This window comes from Lampetra planeri, chromosome 1, assembly GCF_965212315.1.
Source record: "Lampetra planeri chromosome 1, kcLamPlan1.2.h2, whole genome shotgun sequence".
In the NCBI taxonomy this organism is placed as follows: Eukaryota; Metazoa; Chordata; class Hyperoartia; order Petromyzontiformes; family Petromyzontidae; genus Lampetra; species Lampetra planeri.
Genome location: NC_136107.1, coordinates 31166408 through 31189152, shown reverse-complemented (window position 1 = coordinate 31189152; position 22745 = coordinate 31166408). Strand labels below are relative to the sequence as shown.

The 22745-nt window shown below is 46.9% G+C and overlaps 1 protein-coding gene across 1 annotated transcript in view; it reads right to left on the bottom strand.

Annotated features, from left to right (window-relative positions):
- Positions 1-22185, bottom strand: part of LOC144721205 (guanine nucleotide-binding protein subunit alpha-13-like) — a 40140-nt gene extending 17955 nt beyond the window's left edge. Inside the window, exon 1 of the mRNA XM_078598638.1 lies at positions 20791-22185. Coding sequence (XP_078454764.1) covers positions 20791-21300 — 510 coding nt within the window. The 5' untranslated portion in view covers positions 21301-22185. The remainder of the gene's footprint in view (positions 1-20790) is intronic.
- Positions 22186-22745: the final 560 nt, after the last annotated feature.

Genomic DNA, 22745 nt, shown 5'->3' with positions numbered 1-22745 from the left:
ATGCTGGCGACGATCTTTGTTCATCTCATCAACCCTGCCCCCAGAGTGAGCGAGCGAACTGTGGCTTACCCGAGCACGCCTGAGCCCGCAACACACTGAGAGGGAGGGCATTGTAACGCGCTCATTCTGTTCGCTCTGCAGCGTAACCCTGGGTGGCAAGTAAGGAGCGTTTCGGTAGTCTTCCATTTTCTATGCAGACCCACCCCATTTCAGGGCTGACCCCTAGGCAGCATTTATGTTTAATTTTTTTTCCTACTTCCTCGATGCTGGTTGTTGATAGTTGAAGTTTGCCAATGCTTACCCCACACTGCTTGGGGGAGCATATGTTATACATTAAGAAGGCCGACATTTCTGCCAGAGTTTGTTTACATGGTCTTAGTCATTTAAATGCCGATCGCTTTTCTCTGTGCACGTTATCGCTCAAACCTACGCTTCCATGTGCGAGCACAGACTTAAAAGTTGCCGTGTGAATCGACCACATCCAGTGGCGACTTGTTTCGAGAATTCACCACCGTTTTCAGATACATCAGCGGGACGATGTTTATGTTTTCACTGAATAAATATACCCATCAAATAAATAAGTAAACCAGCGACGAGGCACTCGTACAGGTTTTCAAAAAGCGCCATCCATTTTGCGATTTACGACGCGCACGAGGGGCGGCCGAGCGTCGTGACTCCACGCGTCGTGGCGGCGATGATCGCCGACGACGCACGGACCCCGCTCTGGAAGTCAAGAGCACGAATGCGCAGCCGGAGAACACAACCTCATGTTTCAAAGGGTTCATTGAGTCCTAAAGCCTAATAAATCAATGGCATTTTGGGTAGGCGCAAAGGAAGGAAAGGGGCGCGAGAGGAGGCAGGGAACAGTACACAAACGGTGGGTTCAGAATGGCGATTTCAGAGGTCAAAAGAGATGGGACTCCCGTCTTGCCATGCTGCTTTACGTCACCAACTGATTAATGTCAGACAAACACGCTGCTACTCTAGCATGGGTCCCGTGTTGGTTTAACTAATTATAATGTCAACTAAGCTGCCCTGATGGGCTGTTTTTAAAATTACAGAATTATTTAAAGTTAAATGAATACTGCCACCTCAAAAACTGAAGTAAAGTAAAAAAATCAAGCATTCAAAAACACCATATAAGACCATATCTTGAGAAAATGTTCGCCTTCCCAATAAAAATAAGATTTCCCCGATCCCCCCCAAAAAAAAAATGTCATGAGACCAGTATTGTAAATAAAATGCGTAATTTCAGCTGCACACCACAAATAAACGTTTCAAACAAGCAAAGTTGCGCTGGTACAGCTGTGCGCAGGCCGAGCTACAACGCCTCGGCTCGTGTTTCCACAGTGGCCAAGTTTCGTGTTATATCCACCGAGTGCAGCTGTTCCCGGGTGTGCAGCTCGTCCGCCGAACGGTAGCCAGCGACCACGGTGCAGTCGTGGTCGCTTATTTTATGTTACCAGGTAAGGCCCCACTGAACTACACAACTCTTTTTCAGAAGCGACCTGGTTATCACAAATGATAGCTCAACGAAGTGGCTTATCAAGTGGAAACTTACAGCGGCCAAATACTCTAAAATGCATGTTTCTAAATGCGGAGGGGAAAAAAGGAGGACCCGGAGAAAAATCCACACGACCATGGGGAGAGAGACATGCAAACTCCAAATATACAGACTTCAAGGTCAGATTTGAACCCACACCCTCCTGTATACCAGCCGAGGTACTTAACATCTCGCCACTGTGGCGCCCAGAGCCTTTACACGTTACATCTCCCGTGCAAACTTAGGATCACTGGCCCATTCTGCTGCCTGATACCCATGTGGCAACATGGGGCATGGTTGCGGGTCGGCAATTTGCACGTGGGATTTGTAGACCATGCAACAGATACCAACCATGGGTATGCATGAGACCCTCACCCCTACTGGACTACAAGGAGGTGGATAAAAGGTGGCATAAGCATATGGCTTGCTGAACTATCCCTAGGGATTTGAGTGTCCTCTTATTGGCAGGGCTTTTCCCCAGTACTCCAGTTTCCTGCAATAGTAAATATAGCCAAAACTAAATTGGTTAAACATTACAATCATGACCCTTCGTAAGATACATTTTGAGCAATGTGTTAAAGCTTATCTGGCTTAATAAATAACTATAAAAATTATCATGGAAATCGGTAACATTAATTTCATGTTTTCTGGAAGCCACAATGATCCACATTGCTTTATCTTTGTTTTGTTAGTGACTGCAGCGCGTGTGCCGGTCCCAAGGAAACACAAGGCGTGCAAAGCTGACGCACTCAAAATGATCTTGGTTACTCGCTTGTAGTTTTTCGAGCAAACACAGATCACTCAGCAAAACAGCAAACGCGAGTGCGTATTTTACAGCGAGCTACGAGTTCAAGTTGTGTCCCACAGTGCACACAGTGTGCAGCAAACATCGCTCTGTATTCTGGATTTCAGCTGAGGACACCATGCCCGGACACAACTTGTCCCACGAGTCCCTTTTCCAGGCCACTGCGGAAAAAAATATATAATCCATCCGGGAAAGTTGTTACGAAAAAAGAAACCTAAAACGAAAAAGAGACCATTTGGCAGTAGCAATGAGGTTAGCTCGTCATATGGCTGGGTGTTGAATATGTTTGTGGTTTGAGAATTGTACGGTAAAAAGGAGACCAGCTGTTGCCCGAAACAAAAAAAAACACAGCAGTTACCTTTGTTTGCAAGTAATCACTGTATATCTTTATCCAACACAAACAAGCATTCATTGTGAGATAGGGCACGTTTGAAAGGAAAGTGTTAAGACATCTACAAACACCAGCCAACTTGTATACTTACTGTATCTAAAGCGTAAACAATACACGTACCACACACACACATTGTATACGTACGCAACCGCTTTACAGTTACCAGTATGCACTATACCTGAACTCTGTCTTTACTTTGTACTAATGATGCTAGACTCTCTCACACACAACCCACCATACACACGCCAGCCACAGTATTGGATATCTCCCCGGGGATAAAAACTAAAAAGCAAAAAAAAGCCAGTAAGAAGGCCCTCTATGGCAAGACAAATTTTCCCACCACATTGCAACAAATGTAAAAGTCTTCCGAGCTTGCGAGACACAAGCTGCAGGTTCTCGTAGGCTGCCAGTGTTTGACACAATTTGCTAAACAGGCCATGGTCTATTGCCATCACTGAATATCGTAATTCGTGAACATGTCGACCTTTGAGTGACACAAACAACCTGAGCACTGGCAGCGGGCCTCCGCTGCAAGATAAACCTTATCTTAGAAGGAGCGGTACCTGGTACTAAAGAAAAAAAGGAACTTTGATTACCAAGACAACACGCATATTGGGCCTGTCCAAACCAAAGTACTTGGCAAGACCCAGTAGTGACACTTCCCAAACCGGGAAAAGAACCATCGGAGACGAAGTGTTTGACCCATCTACCTCCAGTGGAACACGCACAAACTTTTTGAAAGGATCATACTGAGCCATATTATACCACGTGTTGACGAGAGGCTGGCCTATAGAGCAAGACCGATTTTGCCCAGATAAGTCATGCACAAGCCAGCTGCTAAATCTTCCACGGCACATTGAGGTTGGTTGTGGTAAAGGTCTGATTAAAGGAGCTGTGTTTCGTAGACTCGCCGGCAAACTACGGCACCGTAAATAATCGACGGCTGCTCACCAAGTTTCTGCATATGAACAAAGACATACAGCTAAACGAACTCATTAGGGCTCGACTCAAGAACCGATGAATCTTCGTAGAACTGGATGAATAGCAAAGTCGGTTGTGACAGAGAAAGAGTCTTCCAAAACGAAGCTTGTGCTTGACCATTACTGGTTAACATCGAGACCAATGATTAGCTAATCCACATGGGCACCAGAAGTTTGCTTTAATGTGGATGACCTCTGACAGCCCAAGGCAAACACTCCCACCAATTGAAAATTACATTGACAACAACTTTAACAAACCTAACATCCTACAATGACAAAAATCAATGCGTCAACCCTTGTTTAAACGCAAGTGTACGCCCTCCATCCGAGGAACAGGGATGCAAAGAGGGTACTCAACATAACATGGAAAGGCATAAAAAACTGGCCTACAGCTCAAATTCCCTCTACCTCGGTGCAACACTCAACCGACATACATGGCACACATCGAGAAAACCAAGGCGAGAGATGAGCTCACAGTGTAACATCATCCAGAAACAGGCCAACATTTAATGGGGAGCGAATGCGTCTACACTCAAGTCAACTGCGCTGACTCTCTGCTACTCGGCAGCGGAGTATGCGTGGCCCTGCATGGGAGAGGTCTTCACATGCAAAAAAAGATCGACTCCTGTTAAATGAATTCTGCGGAGGCATTACTGGCTTCTCAAGTCGACCGATTACTTATTGGCTGGCATTGCACTCCAGGACATGAGAAGAACGGTGGCCAGCCGTGAAAAACGGTCACGCCAAACCATGGACCCAAGGCATCTTTGCTCTACCAGCATTTATCTTCTGCCAGGGGACTCAAATTGTTCAAATGTTTGAGCACCACCACGGAACCTCTCAGCTCATCTCTGGAGAGCACGCAGCTCCAACGCACGACTACAAGCAACATAAGCAATATCTGATAAGATGACGACACTGCGAGCAGTAGGCTTCTTCCACTGGGTTCAGAAGAACCACGGACAATCTGGCCATGCCCGAATGGTCTCCTTATAGGTTTCAGGTTGCCGCAAAAAAAAATTAGAAGTGAGGCTCTCTCGACCAGGCCCAGAACACGGCCTGCTTCTGCAGCGAGGAACACGGCCTGCGTCTGCAGCGAGGAGCAGGCGATGCCTCGTCAGCTCCCAGAGCCGGACACGGTGGGTTGATTTGAGCACCGTTACCGAACGTGCGCGCGGGGCCTGTGCCTGCAAATGGCCGCAAGCGACCTAAGTTGGTGTGATGGGCACCGAATGAATGATGGGGATACTCACAGCATGCATCCAAAAATCCCACCCACATCGGTTACATGAGTCAGAGCGGAACTTCCAGACTTCAGGCTGAATCTACAGTGGAATAACCAACTACGAGGATTTTCTTTGGTTTTATGGCATTAACTCCGATTGGCTGTACGGTCTAAAGCTAAGTGGCTTTTTCTATTATTTTGCCTCAGGGTAAGGGATGTGTTTTATAGCACCAGAAAGGCTCAATCCTTACCGACAACAAAACGAGAATCCACTACTGTGTTGCTGCAAGCTGACATCTTGCTGCAAATACGACGTTAAATAAATCACTACCACGACAATGAATACGATTGTTTGCATGGCACCCGCTGCAAATGGTGTCCACGATGGTTTGTTAAAATGTACAGATTTAATTATTTCTAAGTTTCACCGAGTGACCGAGCAAACAACAATGCAACAAACTGAAATGAGCAGACATTGTCACGAGATGTATACGGACATTCCATCATTATGGAAAAATTAAACGTCTGTACACGCCAATGTCTATTAATCATGGTGTTATTCATCACGACATAACGCTGATGAATTGCTTTTGGCATGAGCAGATCAATACAGTCGAGCTCCGTGAGCACTTTGCTTCCTCGGTATGATGGAGGTGTAACGTACCAGCATGCACAACAGATTATCGCACGTGTTATCACACCGCGAGTGGTCACGGAGCACAATGCGAGGGCACCAGCCGGACGCCGACAGTTTAAATTTAATCCCAAGTCATAATGTAACACCGGCGACCCAATGAAAGATCGAATGCCAAAATACACACCTACACTTTAAATGCTTTTGTTAGGAAACAGCTGAAGGGTGTATACGAGCCACCTAGAGGGCAATGAGGTGCCGGTATTATGCAGTAAAACAAGTAGGTCGCCGACCTATCAGTGTGCAGCTCGTGTTTCCATCTCCTAATTTGTGTGGGTTTTCTCTGGGCACTCAGGATTCTTTCAAAACAGAATATATTCAAGAATTTGACCAAAAATTCCACGCAGGGGCATACTGAAAATAATCCCAGCATTCAGAGCCTTTCACGGGCACTTTTTTAAAAATATAAAGATGAATTACAAATTAGAATGAATATAACTGCCAAATTTTTATTAGGCACAAAAACGCCTTACGAAAAAAGAAACCCCGCAAAACCTTTTCTAAGCGAGAACAGAAAGCAACAGTGTGACGTAAGAAGATATGGTTCTTGTGTGGTCCCGCTTTAAAGATGCATTGTATTGCTTTTCTGCCTACCCAGCAGGCCTCCTCCTCATGGCTTGCTGAGCTGGAGGGGGTCTCGCTGGGCTTAATGCAGAGACAGAGGTCAGCAGCAACAGCAGCCCACTTGGGTGAAGCCGCCCCGGGGCCCCCAATGGTGACGGGGGAGAGCTTGGCTATAAACCACAACTTGCATATCAAGCCCACAACTGTTTTACTGGGCAAGCTCGGCCGGAAAAGTTTAACGGAGGCGTTCAAATTCAGGTTCACGCCTTTAGAGTGTCCTGCACTCCCCCCTAGGTGTGCTTATGCTGAGATTTGTGTATCCAGACGGCTGGCACCCAGACCCTCGACCTGGCAAAGAGCTGGACTCGCAATTGGAAGGTTCCGAGTTAATATCCCGGTTGGTGGCCAACTCGGCCCATCACAACTTAGGACAATAAATTAAGTAACACTTTAAAGGAAGCCTTATTACATCACAGTATCGCGAGGAGGTGTCAGCCTGGGAAAACCTTCACCCAGCGGTGGATTAGCGATGGATGACCATGAGAATTAAATCAAAAGTAGACATCCTCCACCACCATATGAATGTGCACTTCACATGGCAGGGAAATGTTAAATTGAGCCCGCAGGAATGTACATTTTGTCAAATGTATTTGCATAATAATCTGCAAGCATTTTGGGCTGGAGCCAGCTGGATAATTCCTATGAAAACACAGATAAATCCTATTCTGTAATCTAAAAAAGAGGGCCAAGGCAACTGTCCATCCAGATGTGGAAATAAAAGCAAGTGTCAAGTATGGTCCCCTTTACCCCGAACCCCTAAACAACCTTAACCGTATACCCAAACCAAAAACCATAACCCATTAAAATTCTGCACAAAAACTGAAGTGCCATCCCCTTAACATATCAGCAAATGAAACTCATGAAAGGCTCTGCAGACGGAAATCTGGTCTATGGATGATCTGCAGGGAAGGGAGGACCAGAAACGGTTTATTTCCCCACATTCGCAGGGTTGTCACGCTTTGTAAACTCAAGAATTTTTTGTATGTAGTTTTGTTATTCCACTATTGTATGTGCTTCATCACAGCATGCCAGTTAGTATCCATGTTAATCTGAGCCACAATACAAACTTACTCAAAGTAATACAATTGGGATTACTGCAGTAAAACAAAATCCAAATTTCAAAACATTAGTGAAAAGTCCTCCTCAACCTGATTACAAAAAAAACTCCATAAAGTGTAATAAGACTGCCCCCAGTGGGGCTCATCTAACATAAACAAAAAGTAAATAAATGGTCTTCTAATAATCTCCAAGGATGGAGGATTTACCTGCAATGCACACCCAGAAAACCTAATCCTGATCCCACTAACCCACATTCCCCTCTTCACGTACACGCACACTCAACAGGCAAACATTCGGCCCTAGTCTCCTGGGAGCTACGCACAAGAATCTCCTTCCTTCAACAGCAATCAAGAGTGCCTGCCGCCCATGGAAACGCAAGAGCAAATTTCTCCCATCGTCGGGAACAAAGTTACTTGTAGGACATTATGCTCTGGTAGAAACATCGAGTTGTGTTCAGGAAGAGCCAAACGGGGAAGAGACTGCTCTTAGGAGCCACTAAAGTTTGTAGATAAGTGAGCAAATATTACCTAATCCAAAGCTAAAATGAATACATTTGTTCAAAACTTTTATTTGGAGACCCTGAAGGACTTGTGCTTTATTGCTAGTTTATTTGTCAACCGGGAAAAGGAGGGGTGGGGCAAAAGCACAGGATGAAACCAAAAGCAGGTCCCATAACCGAACTTGTGTGCCCACGTGCAACACGCCAGTGTGTGACCAATATAACCACGGGTCATCTCAGAACATTTTTACAATTTGTAAATGCATAACGTTTGAACAACAACATCACAACACTGTACAAACCACAAAAAAACATTACGGGGGGAGGAATGAAGAATATTGATTTATTTTAGAAAAATTATTTGTGACCAGTATGTATGTACGTATGCCCCAGCCATTTCACGAATCACCCTTCCAGTACTTCCATGAACTGTCACGATTTGGGGTCATTGTTTTTTTCCGTTCTGACAACCTCATTCGTATTGTTTCTCATTTTTCTGTCTCGTTTGCCCAATCTTGCTTGCTGCATTGGTCTAAATGTGACATTAACATTGGGTGTGAACAATTCACCTCCCCAGTAATTCAATGACGTGCCATGCTTCAGTCACCAATTGAATCACACAGCAATTATTGTTAACACTGCGGTGAATGGTAGCACATCTATTGGCTGTAGGCTCATGTGGCCCCATTACAATTAAAACAACTAAAAATGAGAAACACGTTTATTTTAACCAGGTGACAACTCAAGAGACCAGGATAGTCTCATTGGCAAGAGTAGCTTTCTCAAAACACATGATTCGATAAATGTGTGGTACTGCCCCAGCCAACCACACGGGCAGCCAACTTCAGCAGGTCCTGGAACACCGAACACGTGTTGACTCAGGCTCCATCGCCGCATGGCAACTCGCCCACACCTCGATGGCGTCAGTCCCCTTCCAGCTCCCGACTCTCCTTTGTCCCCTCTCTTTTACACCTCCCTGATCAATCACACCCCCACGCAACCAGAGCCAAAGACTCCCCCCCCCCGCGCCAAATCTCCCCAGCACATATCCCACCCTTCCCGGCCACAGCCAATTCCCCACCTCCCCACCTCCAGGTGGTGAAGGTGGGCTTTATGTGTCCAACTCCCTTATGTGGCCGCAATGCAATTCACGGTCTGTTACACATGTAATTTGTGTAATTTGTGTGCAGAAATTGGATTTTCTTTTCAGTATAACAAGAGTCCAGTAAAAAGTCACAAACCACAATAAGGGAGGGGGTACAGAAATTCCACGAACCAAAGTCCGAACTCAGTGCTCCTGGGTTCTGGGAAGGGGAGGAGTTTGGGCTCACTGCCCCACGAACATAGGGACTGCGAGTAGCAGCGCAAGTTGTTATATGGGGAAGGGAAGGCAAGGAAAGAGGAACAAAAGTAAAGGAAAAAAGGGTGGGGGAGGTGGTGGAGAAATTGATTTTTATTTGCAAATTGATGCATCTTTACATGGACCTAGTATACGTGGTGTGGTTGTTAGCGCACTGTGCTATGAACCTGGTGACCTCAGTTCAATTCCCAGCCACAGGTGACTCGATTGGCGAGCGATATCCTCACCGATCATGGGCGCCCCCCTTCCTTCACCAACATGCACCAGCCACCATGATGAATTATGGTCAGACAATTCTCAAGACCGACACGGCATAGGGAGCCCTTCGTCAAGTAGTGGATTGACAATTTATGGTTTTGTTATTTTTAACAAGCTCTCCGAAAACAAGCCCACCGACATTGCAGTACCACACCGAGCCCTCTTTTGGGCAGGATGACCACCATTTTTTTTGACAGATGTCGAGCCCAGGCTTAAAGGTCCAGAATGCTATGTGGCCAGCAAAAAACAGCACTTCTAAAAAGTGTAATAGATAAGAGTTAATACGTTTCATGAATTGAGCAAGGTTAAGAACTTGGGGAAAAGAGATCATGGGAACAATGATCAAGTCTAGCAGTGCGAGAGAAGGAGCAGTTAGAGAAGTGTGAGGACCCTGCAGAATGGTGGTTCAAGATAGTATGGATGAGTCGATGTGGTCGACTGAGCCCTTAACATGGGTAAAGGAATCTATGAGTGGAGTACATGGGGAAATATTGGAACAGAAGTGGCAGGATAGATTCCACAGGATAGTTTGCACTCCCTGATAATTCCTGTACATGTTTAACATGAACACATGCTCAAAAATATCTGTCCATAATTACATTCCACATTTAGCTTTTGAAAAGCTACCTGCGGAGTCGAAAACCCTAACAAATCCAAAATCAAATCTGCACTGTTAATACCGTTAATAGCATGTATTAAAAGGTAGAAGGGTGTATATCATGGTGACACAACCATCATTAATACACGAGAGAGATGTGAAGACTTAGCCCTCACCTCCCTGGCAATTCTGTCAATTGCTACAATCTAGTTGCGATTTGATTCGTAAATATTTTTTTTGTTTACACCGCGGTGAACATAGCGGTAGCTAGTGGCTGCAGAAATCACGTGAATCCATTACATAGAACAAACTGAATAACAATGTTTCTCACACAAGCAACTTAATGCACATATTGTGAGTTTAATAACAGATTTTAAATCGGTGAATCGATGCATCATTACACGGCTGATACCCAGGGCGGCAATACCTTGAGCAAATGCACAATTCTAACCTGAGAAGATATATTGGAATAAACTAAACAGTTTACAGCAGTGGGGGTGAAGGGTAAAAGTTCCTGACAGAGGCATGAACAGGACTTTCAGGTAACGGACGGCCAACAACTTCACACACGTCAGCCCCTTCCGTCACTGCAATAGGTCCTTGCAGCAACAGGAGTGACCGAGCAGGCTGATATAAAAAACGCAGCGATGCCAGGATGGAAAATATTCCCCTCTGCTACCCGAACGGTAAGGCTAAGGTGTTCGCAGTAACGGCTGTCATTTGTGGGCAATTTTTAAGTGGTAGGCCCCATGCAGCCGCGTGCCGTGTGAATTGAGGCTGCAGAGCTGGCTCGGTCCATGTGCCGTAGGTTCCCTGCACCTGGTATTCCAGGATGTCGGGTTCTCATGAACAGAGGCCGACACGGTTGGCGTGGCCATCCAAGATCGCTTTCCCAGAGGCAACAGCACGGGCATGGCATTGAGGAACACTAACGAGCCGTGGTGAGCTCTGGTTTCTGATAGGTCTGGCCGCTTCCACATGCACAAGAAGCTCGCAACATCAGGCACCGATTCAGTGTTTGTGCCAGAGATACAGAATAATCACTTTAGCACACGCGTACCATTCCGTCTCTATGTATTTTCACTTTGTTTTGCTAAATGTTTAAATGGACATATTATACCCCTTTTAAGAGACAGTTCTGTACCGACGAACTCGATACACTTTCCAGACACCGCATTAAAATTGGCATAAAATTTATTTCAGTTCCATGTGTGTTTTTGAAGCACGTCTGCTCAATATCTGCGTCGATAGCGAACATATGATACAGAGATTGTGATGTCTATTTAGCCTTGCGCGAAAGCACATTCTGCAATTTTATTTAATGCAATTGTCAACGTAATTGACATGCAAAAGACTTGGTAACCGGGTGGGTTTTTCCAAGTTATCTCAGGTCTCTCGAGATATCCGCGAGACGTGCAAGACACGTCAAACAGAGACCCGTGTTTGAGCAAGCCACAGCGTGGCGTAAATCACGGAGCGCCGTAGCAAAGAGCAGCAGTGCCAAAGGTGGTGATGTCACCATCGTCGGTTCTAGAAAAAGTCCAACATGTAAAGTTCTCTCTGTTCTTTGTTGAACTGCGGGAGCGCGAGGGGAGTTGAGACAATTACAAATCTCACTCGACCATCCCCCCCCAGTCCCCACCAACGACTTGTCCCCAACCAAAAGCAAGGCCACTCCGAAAGTGAGAATTGCAATGCTCGTGAGAAGAGGCGGAGCCTCGGATAAACGGTGGCCTTTTCGAGCCTGTGGCTAGAAACGAGTTGTTGAGGACTTTGCCTGCTCACAATCTTGCTGCCATCGACAATGCGAGCACGCCTTTGAGAATGCGAGCAAGCCTTCGACAATGCGTGTGGGCACGTAATTACTGACTCATCAGGTCAAAGGGCGCTCTGCAGCATTGACCACCAAATTATCCGGACCGTGCACTTTTATATAACCACCGCCGCAGACACTCATTTTTTATGCCCCCCCCCAATCACCAGCCCAGCTTCGTTAATCTGCTGCCAAGCCTTTGTCTGTACATGCACGGGATTTAGCAAGAGTGCAAGGCATGTTCAGCTGGATGCTTCCACAAATGCCCTGCCCCCCCCCCCGACAATCTCCTCCGGACAGGCCCATTGCGGTGTTTGTAATACGCGTTAATTACCTTCGGTTAGACAAAGGGGCACGCCGGCCCGGTCGGTACAAAGCAAAGCGCGGGTATAACGAATAAGGACGGCACGGACGCAGAAGGGGCAATGCTATAATAGGGTTCGCTGCGTCTTGCACTTAACAGAGATTGTAGTTTGGACTTGAGAGACGGTCCTTGGTGCATGCCTGGCAGGGTTAAGGCATGCGTGCACTGAGCAGGAGGTGCTGTGAGAAAAAGATACCGAGGTATGCGGATCGACAAGTTTTGCTTGGTGTGCACTATGATGGCCAGGGGAGGGGGAGCGGCGGGCGGGGGGGGTAACGCCAAATAAAACAGGACTGACAGTTGCAATCGGGCTTCAACTGGAAGCAGACATCAACATGCATCGTGGGCACGTCGTTCACGACGCGCAAGCTCAGCAGATCGGTCATTAAACTGGTCCTGCACCACAACGGCCGGCAAAGGCATGCGTCGGTAGAACCGAATCTGGCAAGAGACACAAATAAACAAAAATCCGGCAAGTAAAAAAACTGGGATAGCGACGGTACACGGGGGACAAAAACATTCCTGTAGTGTTGTCGCTTCAACGGGGGAAACAATGAGCGTTCTCGTTCGGCATCCTTATTTGCTTTCAATAGGAGCGAGCTTGAATTAAACACGACAACGGGAACTGGGATGCGCACGTTACAGGGCACTTGCGCAAACAACTTTCTGGTAAAAGACGGGAAATGACTCAAAAAGGCAAAAAACCAAAGAGCAAAGGGAAGAAGCTATGATCGCGACTGCATGAGCACACACTGGCTTAAAATACACCAAACTTGGGACAGACGACACCCCGTCTAATCGAGACCAAGAGAAAGTGTACTCCAATGAATGATATTCGCCTATTAATATGAAATGGCAGACAACCCTTAACGACATTAGTTAAGAACATGTGGTTCCAATGATTAGCTTTACATGGAAACATGCTGCACAAAGCACTCTCCTTTTATTTGTGCCCACTTACCGATACACACTCTCGCGTTAAATGGTCCCTGTGTGCGTGTGTGCACACTGTTCTTCTCACACTCACAGCAGTAACACTAGCTCGGCAGGTAGAATTGATGATCTGGTAATGCTCTGGGAAAAAAGCATGAGGTTCAAATTGTCCACATTATAACTAGGCCTCGCTAGGACTTCCCTTTCATCCTGACCTAGATTGCCTAAAGATGTCTTCACTAAGCTTGAGAGGCAACGTTCCCAACCTTTTGCAGCAATGAGTCGAGTTCTCTAAAAGGAATGCTGCATCTTGTTGTAAAAATAAAAAAAAACGATGGATGTTTTCTTTAAGTCACATCGTGGCAACGTTAATTGCATTTCTGTAGTTGGTAACAAGATGCGTGCACTCTGACGGTGTATTCTCCACAAGGGAAACGGGTGCGTGGCCACAACCTGATTGGACTACCCGCCCAGTCAACTCACAACACTAATCCAATATCTTTGTCCAGCACGATTACTTTGTGTGTGCACATCATTATCTTGACAAGTCCCTTGGCTATACAAACGTGCACAATAACCAATTCCATATTTGGTATTTTCCACTTAGGTGCAGAGGCAATTGCGAAATTAGCAGTTGCTTTATGGAATTAACACAATTATAAGAGCTTCCAAAAGTAGTCTGAGGATGTTGAATGGGCACAAAACTTGCAATGGAGGCCATCGGTTTATAACCAACGTAGGTTATTCCAAACGTTGACAGGGAAAACCCACGGTCGCACGTGTTAACAGCCAGGCTATTATCTCGTGCCATTACCAAAAGGACGGAGCTAACAAGTCACGTCGCACTCAACACCGCAAGAGCTCGCTGTGCTGCTAATGCTCCCCCTGCGTTGACGCCAGACGGCATACAAGCTCCCCAACGCGTCCTTGAATGCTGCGTGCTTTCAGTTTCTCAATCTTTTTTTTATCACTCAGTCATGCTTTCCCGTCGCCTTGAGAAATGGGCACCGTGTTTTGTTTTGAAAATGTGTTTTTAATGCGCAAGCAACCACCTTACCCCTGTCGTGCACCGCTTGAAAAATGGGTGCAAATCTATCGGCGTTCCCGGCTGTGGCCATGTGACGTTAATTTAAATGCAGCCCCAACTGCCTTCCTCAAGAGCAGCAAATCGAACAGGATAAATTACGAGCGTGCATCATTAGCCCAGAGTTCCCACTAATGGCTTGCTCCACCGTGTTCCTATGGGAAATCAAGACCTGTCAACTAAAGCACAAATACATTATAACAATTGCCCCTTTTTATTTTTGGAAATGGCTTCAATTGCATAACTGTGGCAGTCCCCAAAAGCAACTCTTTATTAGAAATGGCAATCAACATTAACGCATCAATGTCCATGCTCTGCAGTATTTTAACACCTCAAAAACTTGAATCACGACGCAAAGGGGGTTCTTGTTTGCATTGTAATCATGAAACTTGCTACGGTCTAAAAGACACATGGCTAAGTTTTTTGTTTCACATCGTGTTGCACAGTCGCTGATAGCAGCAAGGCGCTTTATTGTTGTGATGGATGAGTAAGACTGTTTTTAGCATTAAAGCATGCAAAAACAATCCTCGGATATACAACGGTGATATTTTTAAATCTACTTACTGTATATACATTCACTTTTGGCATTGTTGGAAGAGATCAGGATCACGATGGTATACTGTAAAATGCAGGGCGTGGCTGTAAGGTTAGGGTTAAGGTCAAATGCCTTGCGAAAGAGCCCTCCTCACAAACACTGACATTATTAGCCGTACGGTTTGAACACAAGCCATTGTCTTCGGTTTTTGAGGTACAAAAATACACTTTTCTAAAACAATTATAAGAGCAAAGTTAATCATCCTCTTGTGTCAAGCGCCATGTTCAGCCTGCTGGGTCACAGTGGATTTTAAGGCTGTCGTTGTATCCGTAGGAGAAATGTCAAACCCCTTTCATTCATTTCAGACACCCCCAGTGAATATCACCAAACAATGGAATTAAGTCCGCCATAAACATGGGCTTGGGAACTATTTCAATTATGAGGAACAGTGAAAAGATTTTGGGAAAGATGTAAGAAAGTACGCGGACAAATACATACTACAATACTTTACTTTAATTACTTTAGTAATTCGGTGGAAATATAATGCAAATGTGAGAATCTCGTTTCACATTCATTTTTTTACTGCTGTCTGGACACTTCGTGTGTAGGTTGACTACCATCTACGAAAAAAAACCCTGTAAAGATCATCGGTATTCTCACCCTAAAAAGCTCATACCAACGCTGTCTGTATTAAAAACGGCAGCAAGACAGGGACGGCCGCTCTAAAGCAGGGTTTTGTTGTTTTGTGATAAAACGCCATTACAGTCAGGGCACGAAAAACAGCATCAAGTACAAGCACACGGAAAACACATTCACACTGTACCTACAGCCTCAACCACAACAATACCAGCAGCATTACCAGGCACACATCTAGAGAGATCTCATTGCGTAAATCCAAAGTCGTCACACTCGGCGGGCGTTAACAAGGTGTGACACGTTACAATGGTAGTGTTTTTGCTGCCTGGTGAATGGGTTACCTCCAGAAGTTCGTCCATTTTCTACATCTAAACCATAATGGTCCCCACTTTCAGCATGTAGTGTGCAACAACAACGGCACTGTCAATGGTTTTATGCTCAGCTTTCTTGCCCCATAGCGGCCAAAGTACAGTCAGTCTATTTTACTGCTTAAGATGTTTCACCATTGTGCTGTGCAGCTTTCTGAAATGTTATCAGGATGTGGCGCGTGTTGTTCAGCATGTCCGTCCTTTTGCACCACCTACTCTGGGAGCTTCTTCAGGAACTTAAATTTCTTCCAGTGCGTGGACCGAAACGTCAGAGATGTCGGCCGGATAGCAGCACATGATACAAAACCTTACAACACATCTGAGAACAAAAGTGTATTTTACACACGAACAACAACCCCTCAATTCACTTGGCGAGTAAAAGAGATAGCAAGCGTTACCACCGGATGACGTGAAAAAATGGACCAGTCGTGTCCGGCCAGCAAGACCCGCTGTCGCCAATCTCTGCCTGTACTTAAGCAAACTGTTTATGATCCCCATGGCACACCAACCTACAAACTGTAGGATTTTGGCAACTCCCAAATAAGGCGCAGAAATTATAAGATTTCCACAATTCTACCTATTAGAGATTGGACGGCACATGCATGCACATTGGTCTGCTTACTTTACAGAGCTCTGTATTCGCTCTGGCAAGCGTTGAACCGAACCAAACTGCAGGAACTGGATTTCTAGCTGATGCAATGACCTACATGCTGCTACAGGTCTCATTTTTCAGTATTCAGGGAGTAACAAAAAAAAGGTCAAAGGGGGGGTAAAATAATAACACTTGCAGCTCTACCGCAGTTTTTCCCAACATTATAAACATTGCTGAGTTTGATCGAATACAGAGAAACTCCTCCTGTTTGGGTCCATGATACCCAGGTGCTCCCTTTATCCACGCCCCATAATCGAAACGGTGGAAAGCCTTTTTATCCACAAATGGAATCTCACCAACATCTGCCTTTTTCTAGATTTGAAGTTTTCGTGACTGCAAGGATCAATACTCTTTGGTTCTTTCGGTAAAGTCACGTAGATGAAAAAAAATTGTAATAAAATGGAAATAACTAAATTAAATCACGTTTCGGAGGCAACACAAGCTTTCGTCATCAGGTGGAACAGACACAGCACAATTACTGTACAGTAATTAGTTTTTAAACTACTGTACAGTTATTTTTTTTGTTAATTACATTTTATTATTATTTTTATTATTATTTTTCATCTACGTGACTTTACCGAAAGAACCAAAGAGCATCTGCATTTTTTTCTGTGGGTAACAGGATTCACCGGAAGTAGCTACACGTTCATTTGGGTATCCTCAATGGACGACACACGAATGACTCATCCGGAAAAGGTCGTCGTTTTGGCAACTCTTTCAACAGCAAAGTAAAAAAAACCTCAGCAAGTCAGCGTATGCCGTAAAATACACTTTTAAAGTTGTCAGAAATGTCACTCGCCAATTTACCAAGCATTACAGAAGTAAACTGATACAGGATCTTGAATATGTACCCACAATGCCAAAAGATGTACAGTATAACGCCCACGTCTCAAAGTCACTAGATTTGTCGCGAGTTGCTTTAACTAATTTTAGTTGCCAGAACAAAACTAATATTGCTTAGGTCTAATGACAGAATCTCTAAGTTGGCAACATTTCCCATTAGACCTCCCGTGTGCTAACTTCTTCTGAGCACAGTATTAGAGCACAGAGGCTTGAATATTAGAAGTTACCACCCAAGAGAGTTCGTGACAAATTCACGAATCTAATTTATATCAATAAGCCTTTGCACGGGCAAGGGAAATTACCTGGAAATGCAACAAATTCATCGTAGCATTAATCTTCTTATCCACATGGATAACATAAGTCATTTCCGTGGATGAGTGCAAATAGGATGTGCCAAGTCCCGTCTTCCCCTCCCCCAAACATCGCCACGCGGGACACACATGAGAGCCTTGTAGCTGTATTTGTTTCTCGAATGCTCTCGTTATCACTTGTCCAGGTGGGTTTCTTGCAAGTGTATGTCAAAGCTAAACCGCCCATGACGCAAAAGTGCAATATAAAAAGAATGAGTTGGTGCTTAACGGGGATAGCATTCAAATGTAGGAACGCTACTTGAAGGCTGCACGGGATAGCGTGACACACGGCTGACTTTCGAGAGCTCTCTGGTGCCTTCACGCCCACACACTCATTCCACCCCTTTGCACCATTTCCTTTTGCCACAAGCTAAGCACATGTAGTTGATGGCTGGTGGTGGGCGGGCTGGTGGGTGGGTGAGCGAGGGAACACAGCAAGCCGAAAGATTGAGCCAACAAACAGCACAACAAAAAGGTGGTCACAAAAAGGTGGTCAAAAACACACACACAACACACCCCATTATAAGAGTCATGAGGCTCTCGTTAATCTCACAAGGCAAACTTTACTTGAAACCGCTTTAACCCCGGTGTTTTACTGTATGCTAGTTGGGACCATGATGTCACGTGGTTGGCGAGATAGGGTTGGCATTATGCTTAAAGCTACAGCATTGCGGTGTGACAGTGAAGCCAGTCTTCACCCCAGCCTCTAACTCAAGTTACTGTACCACAAAAGCAGAACAATGTAGAAAACAACTTTATCCTCGTAGGAGGAGGGCTTTCTTCATGAATAAAAGATGACATCAGTTTACAGATAGAATTGGCGCTCAAGTCACAGGTCTTATGCAAGACTGTGACTTGATGATAAAGATGCAACTTTGGCCTGGCAAACAACTCGAGCAGACACATACAATGAGTAAATGCAATGATACACGTTATACGCCCACTACTGTACTTCTGGCAAACTCGGATCACCGCCAATTCAGCACTCCTCCTCCACCTCACTCATCGCAAACCGTGTCCACCAATCCTCTTAAGTTTCTCTCGTTATCTTTCCAATCTGCATGGTGGTGGCCACGAAAATGGTCACGAGATGGCAGGAGGGCAATGGATTCCTACCACACGTCAAACGATTATGAATGGAATTGGCCAAACCATCACAGAGCAGGCCTGCCCTGAAAAAGTATTGAGACGAAAGTTTAGGCGCTTTAATGAACAAATAGGAGGCATCACTGTTGTTATTATTACAGTTCATTATCAGCTCAATGTCCTCCCGTTATTCCGTGGCTCTCTCTACATCTTACAAGCCTGCCACCAACATTTCACCACCGCAATTCTATTTGTCCCCAAACCATCCCAAGTGGTGTCATCTTCCTCGCTTGGTATGCAGAAGGTCGGAAGTTCGATTCCGAACCAGACGCCTGTATATTTGGAGTTTTCATTTTCTCCCCATGGTGGCGTGGATTTTTTTTTCTCCGGGTCCTCGGGTTTTTCCCTCCAAATTTAGAAACATGAATTTTGATTATTTTGATTACTTTGGTGCTGTAAATGTCCAAATTATAGGCCACTTTGTTGAGCTATCACTTGTGGCCAGATCGCTTCTGAAAAATAAGTTGATACCTCAGTGGGCTTTGCCTGGTAGGATGGGGATGATTTAGTGTTGTGTTTGTGTGACTTGTTAATCTTTCTTGTACTTTGTACTACCATCATGTTTTTCTACGGTTTGTTGTTGCAACGTTCTTACCCGCCCCTACCGGACATCGGTAAAAAAATAGCTTTAGAGCTCATCGGATTCTTCCAGTACAAATAAATATTCTGATACCCTCCATCCTTCATCCGCCTCCCCAAGAAGCGCACTGCCTCAAGGCACCCCTCGCCCCACAGCTTCCTTAAGATCCACACATTCCTCCTCCCCCCTCCTGCAAAATGCCTTTTGCCCCAAGGGCCCTGTCAATCCGAGTCCCCATGCACGAGGTCCCCCCTCTTGCCCCCTTATTCTCCTGCCACATTTCATTCAGCCCCTCGTTTTGTTTCACTCCAGAGCCAAACTCCCTTCCATCCACCATTCCCCCCCCCCCCAGTCTGTTTTCCAATCAGCTTCAACATTACACCAAACCATGTCTTGTCCATACATTTTCACATTCCCACACTGCCCACCACCTACAATCCGTCACCTATTCTCCCAGATGCTGACCTGCTCTTACAACAAACTCACGAATGGCAACCACCTCTACCAGCCCACCTCCCAACAACACACGTGGTATCGTGACCATTGGCTTCTTTGAAGGCTGTCCCGCCACTCGCCATTAAATCACCGTCCATCTTGATCATTGCCCACCTCATTGCTACTTAAATCGAGTACGTCACCATCATCACCAACAACATCACAACCATCATCAACCCAAAGCTCAGCTGCTCATGCTCTCGTCCACTCATCTCAATGCCACATTACTCCACTACCACAGTCCTCTAAACTACCATCACCCAGCCACATTTCACAGTAACGTCATATAATCCATTGTCACACTATCAACTTACACACAACCACATCATTCACTCGTTTATCACGCACGCCAGTCCATCGCTACCATCACCTCCACTACTAAATCAATCCCAAGTCACTCAACTACACCATTCGACTCTCCTACCATCATCCTCCTACTTTCACTATCGCCGACCTAAACACCACCCCACAAATCCATCCAAATCGTCACCCATCCACACAATTAAACCATCCCCTCACAACCATCAATCACGACCACCGCGCCATCCATTCAGCCGACCCAAACCCACCACCCATCTCGAACCCTTCTACACCGACTCACAACTAAACATGCCTTCACCCACCACCATTACACCAAAATCCATACTGCCCTCCCAGACATGCCATCAACTTATAGGCAACACCACAGCCCCAACTACATCATCATCTCCTACCCACACCATGCCAGGGTCCCTTCACCACCACCCAGTAATTCTATCCACCCCACCATTCTATCAACATGCCAATCCCTACCCACACCATCACCTTCCACACCACCAACTTTCAACACCACGACCCAATGGACTCCACACAGCTAACGCGCCCACCAAAATCCCATCTACACACACACCAACTCAGTAACATTTTACCCGATCTCCCCCCCCCCCAAAAAACCCCACCAACTCGTCCACCTTACCAGCTGGAACTCCCTCCTCCTCCTGTACGCCTCGGCGATGCCCCCATCGGCCCAGAGGTGCCGCAGGGCCGGCACGTACTGCTGGAAGACGGCGGGTGCCACCTCGTTAAGGCCCCCTCCGCCTCCCCGGCCGTCGAAAGCCATCGCGAAGGCGGCGTGCCTCTCGTTGGCCTGCTCGGCCCAGGGGATGCCCAACTTTTGCCGGGCATCCACCAGCACACGCATGCCCTTGATCACGTTGCCGTAGATGGTCGCCCTGAATTCGTCGAGGGCCCTCTGGTCGAAATCTCGGCCGTGGATGATGCGCATCTGCTTGAGGAAGGTGCTCTTGCCGCTCTCGCCGGCGCCCAGCAGCAGCACCTTGACGACCCGACGTGCCTGGTGCTTCTCGCGTGACAGCATGGCGTCGATCTGCTTGCTCTTGCGACGCTGCTCGATCTCCCTCTGCGAGAGGAAGCAGGTGGGGAAGCAGCCGGCGAGGCACGAGTCCGTGGGTAGGAAGTCGGCCATGGCTGCTGCTGGTGGCTTGTGCTGCTGGCTTCTCTTCACCCGCACCGCTTGCTCGCCCTGTGCGTCCGTCTCTGCCTCTGCGTCTTCCCCCCTCCTCCTCCCCTCCTCCTCCCGCTGCTGCTCTTGCTGCTGCTGCTGAATCCTCCCGCCCCTGCCGCCCTTTGTCGGGAGGGAGAGGCCCGGCCGGGCGCCTCGTACCGCGGATCCGCACGCAGACGCCAACAAAAGTACCCCCCCCCCCAACAGGCCACGCGTACTAGCGAACAACCCCCTCCTCGCCCTCGCGAACAACTTTTATCTCCCTCCCTGCCTCCCTCGCTCCTTGCCTGCCTCCCTCCCTGCCTCCTTCTCCTCCTTCTTCCCGCCCGCCACTTCTTCTTCCTCGGCTCGCGAAACGCGCCGAGCGCCGCCGGCTCCACGGACCCCAAAAACAACTTCGCGTCGTCGTCCTCGGTGTTGTTGTTGTTGTCGTTCTCTTCCCTCCTGCTCCTACTCACTCCCTCCTCCCTCGTCGTGTCCGATGGAACTTCGCTATCTCCTCCTCCTTCTCTTCTTCTACTTCTACTGCTTCTTCTTCCTCCTCCTCCAGCCTCCGGTCCGAAGCCGCCTCTCTCGCTTCGCCTCCCCCACTTCTCTGTACGTTCTTCGCCGACGCGACAATTCTCTCTCTCTCTCTCGTTGTCGTAACAACAACAACCACCGCCGCCACCACCACCACGAAAGAGAGATGTTTCTCGTTTACAAACGAGGAAACTTGTGGGGGGATGGGAAAGCGAGGAGACGCTGGAGAGGGAGAGAGAGCGAGAGAGACGAAAAAAAATGGGGCTGGGTTTGGTGAGCGGGCGGAGGAGGAGACACGGGACCACAGGATGTGGGGCGTTCATACAATTAAAGAGCGCGGGGGTGGGGTCTGCAGAGGTTGACAGGTCCGATCAACCACCCCCACGCACACAACCCACACACACACCCACACACAGCCACACACCCCCCACGCACACACCCACACACACAACCCACACACAAACACAACCCACACCCACCCACACACACCCACACATACACCCACACACACACACCCACACACACCCCCACACACACACCCCACACACACCCCACACACACACCCCACACACGCCACACACACCCACACACCGTGCCGCCCGGGCGGGTTGGGGCTGCTGGTTTGCTCATCATCGTGGGATGGGATGTCGAGGATGTGGAGATGTGGGACGACGGGCTTCACGCGGGTCAATTTGTGGCATTTATCGACAAATGAAAACCCGATGGGCCAATCATAACGTGGAGTGAAAAATGTGTTGTGGTTTTTTTGCTTCTTATTTAGTTTGAGTTAAAGGGGATTCAGCATATATTGGGTATGTGTGTGTATATATGGGCGGACATTTTATAGAGTACATGTACATTTATTTGCGTCTGGCCAACGTGGA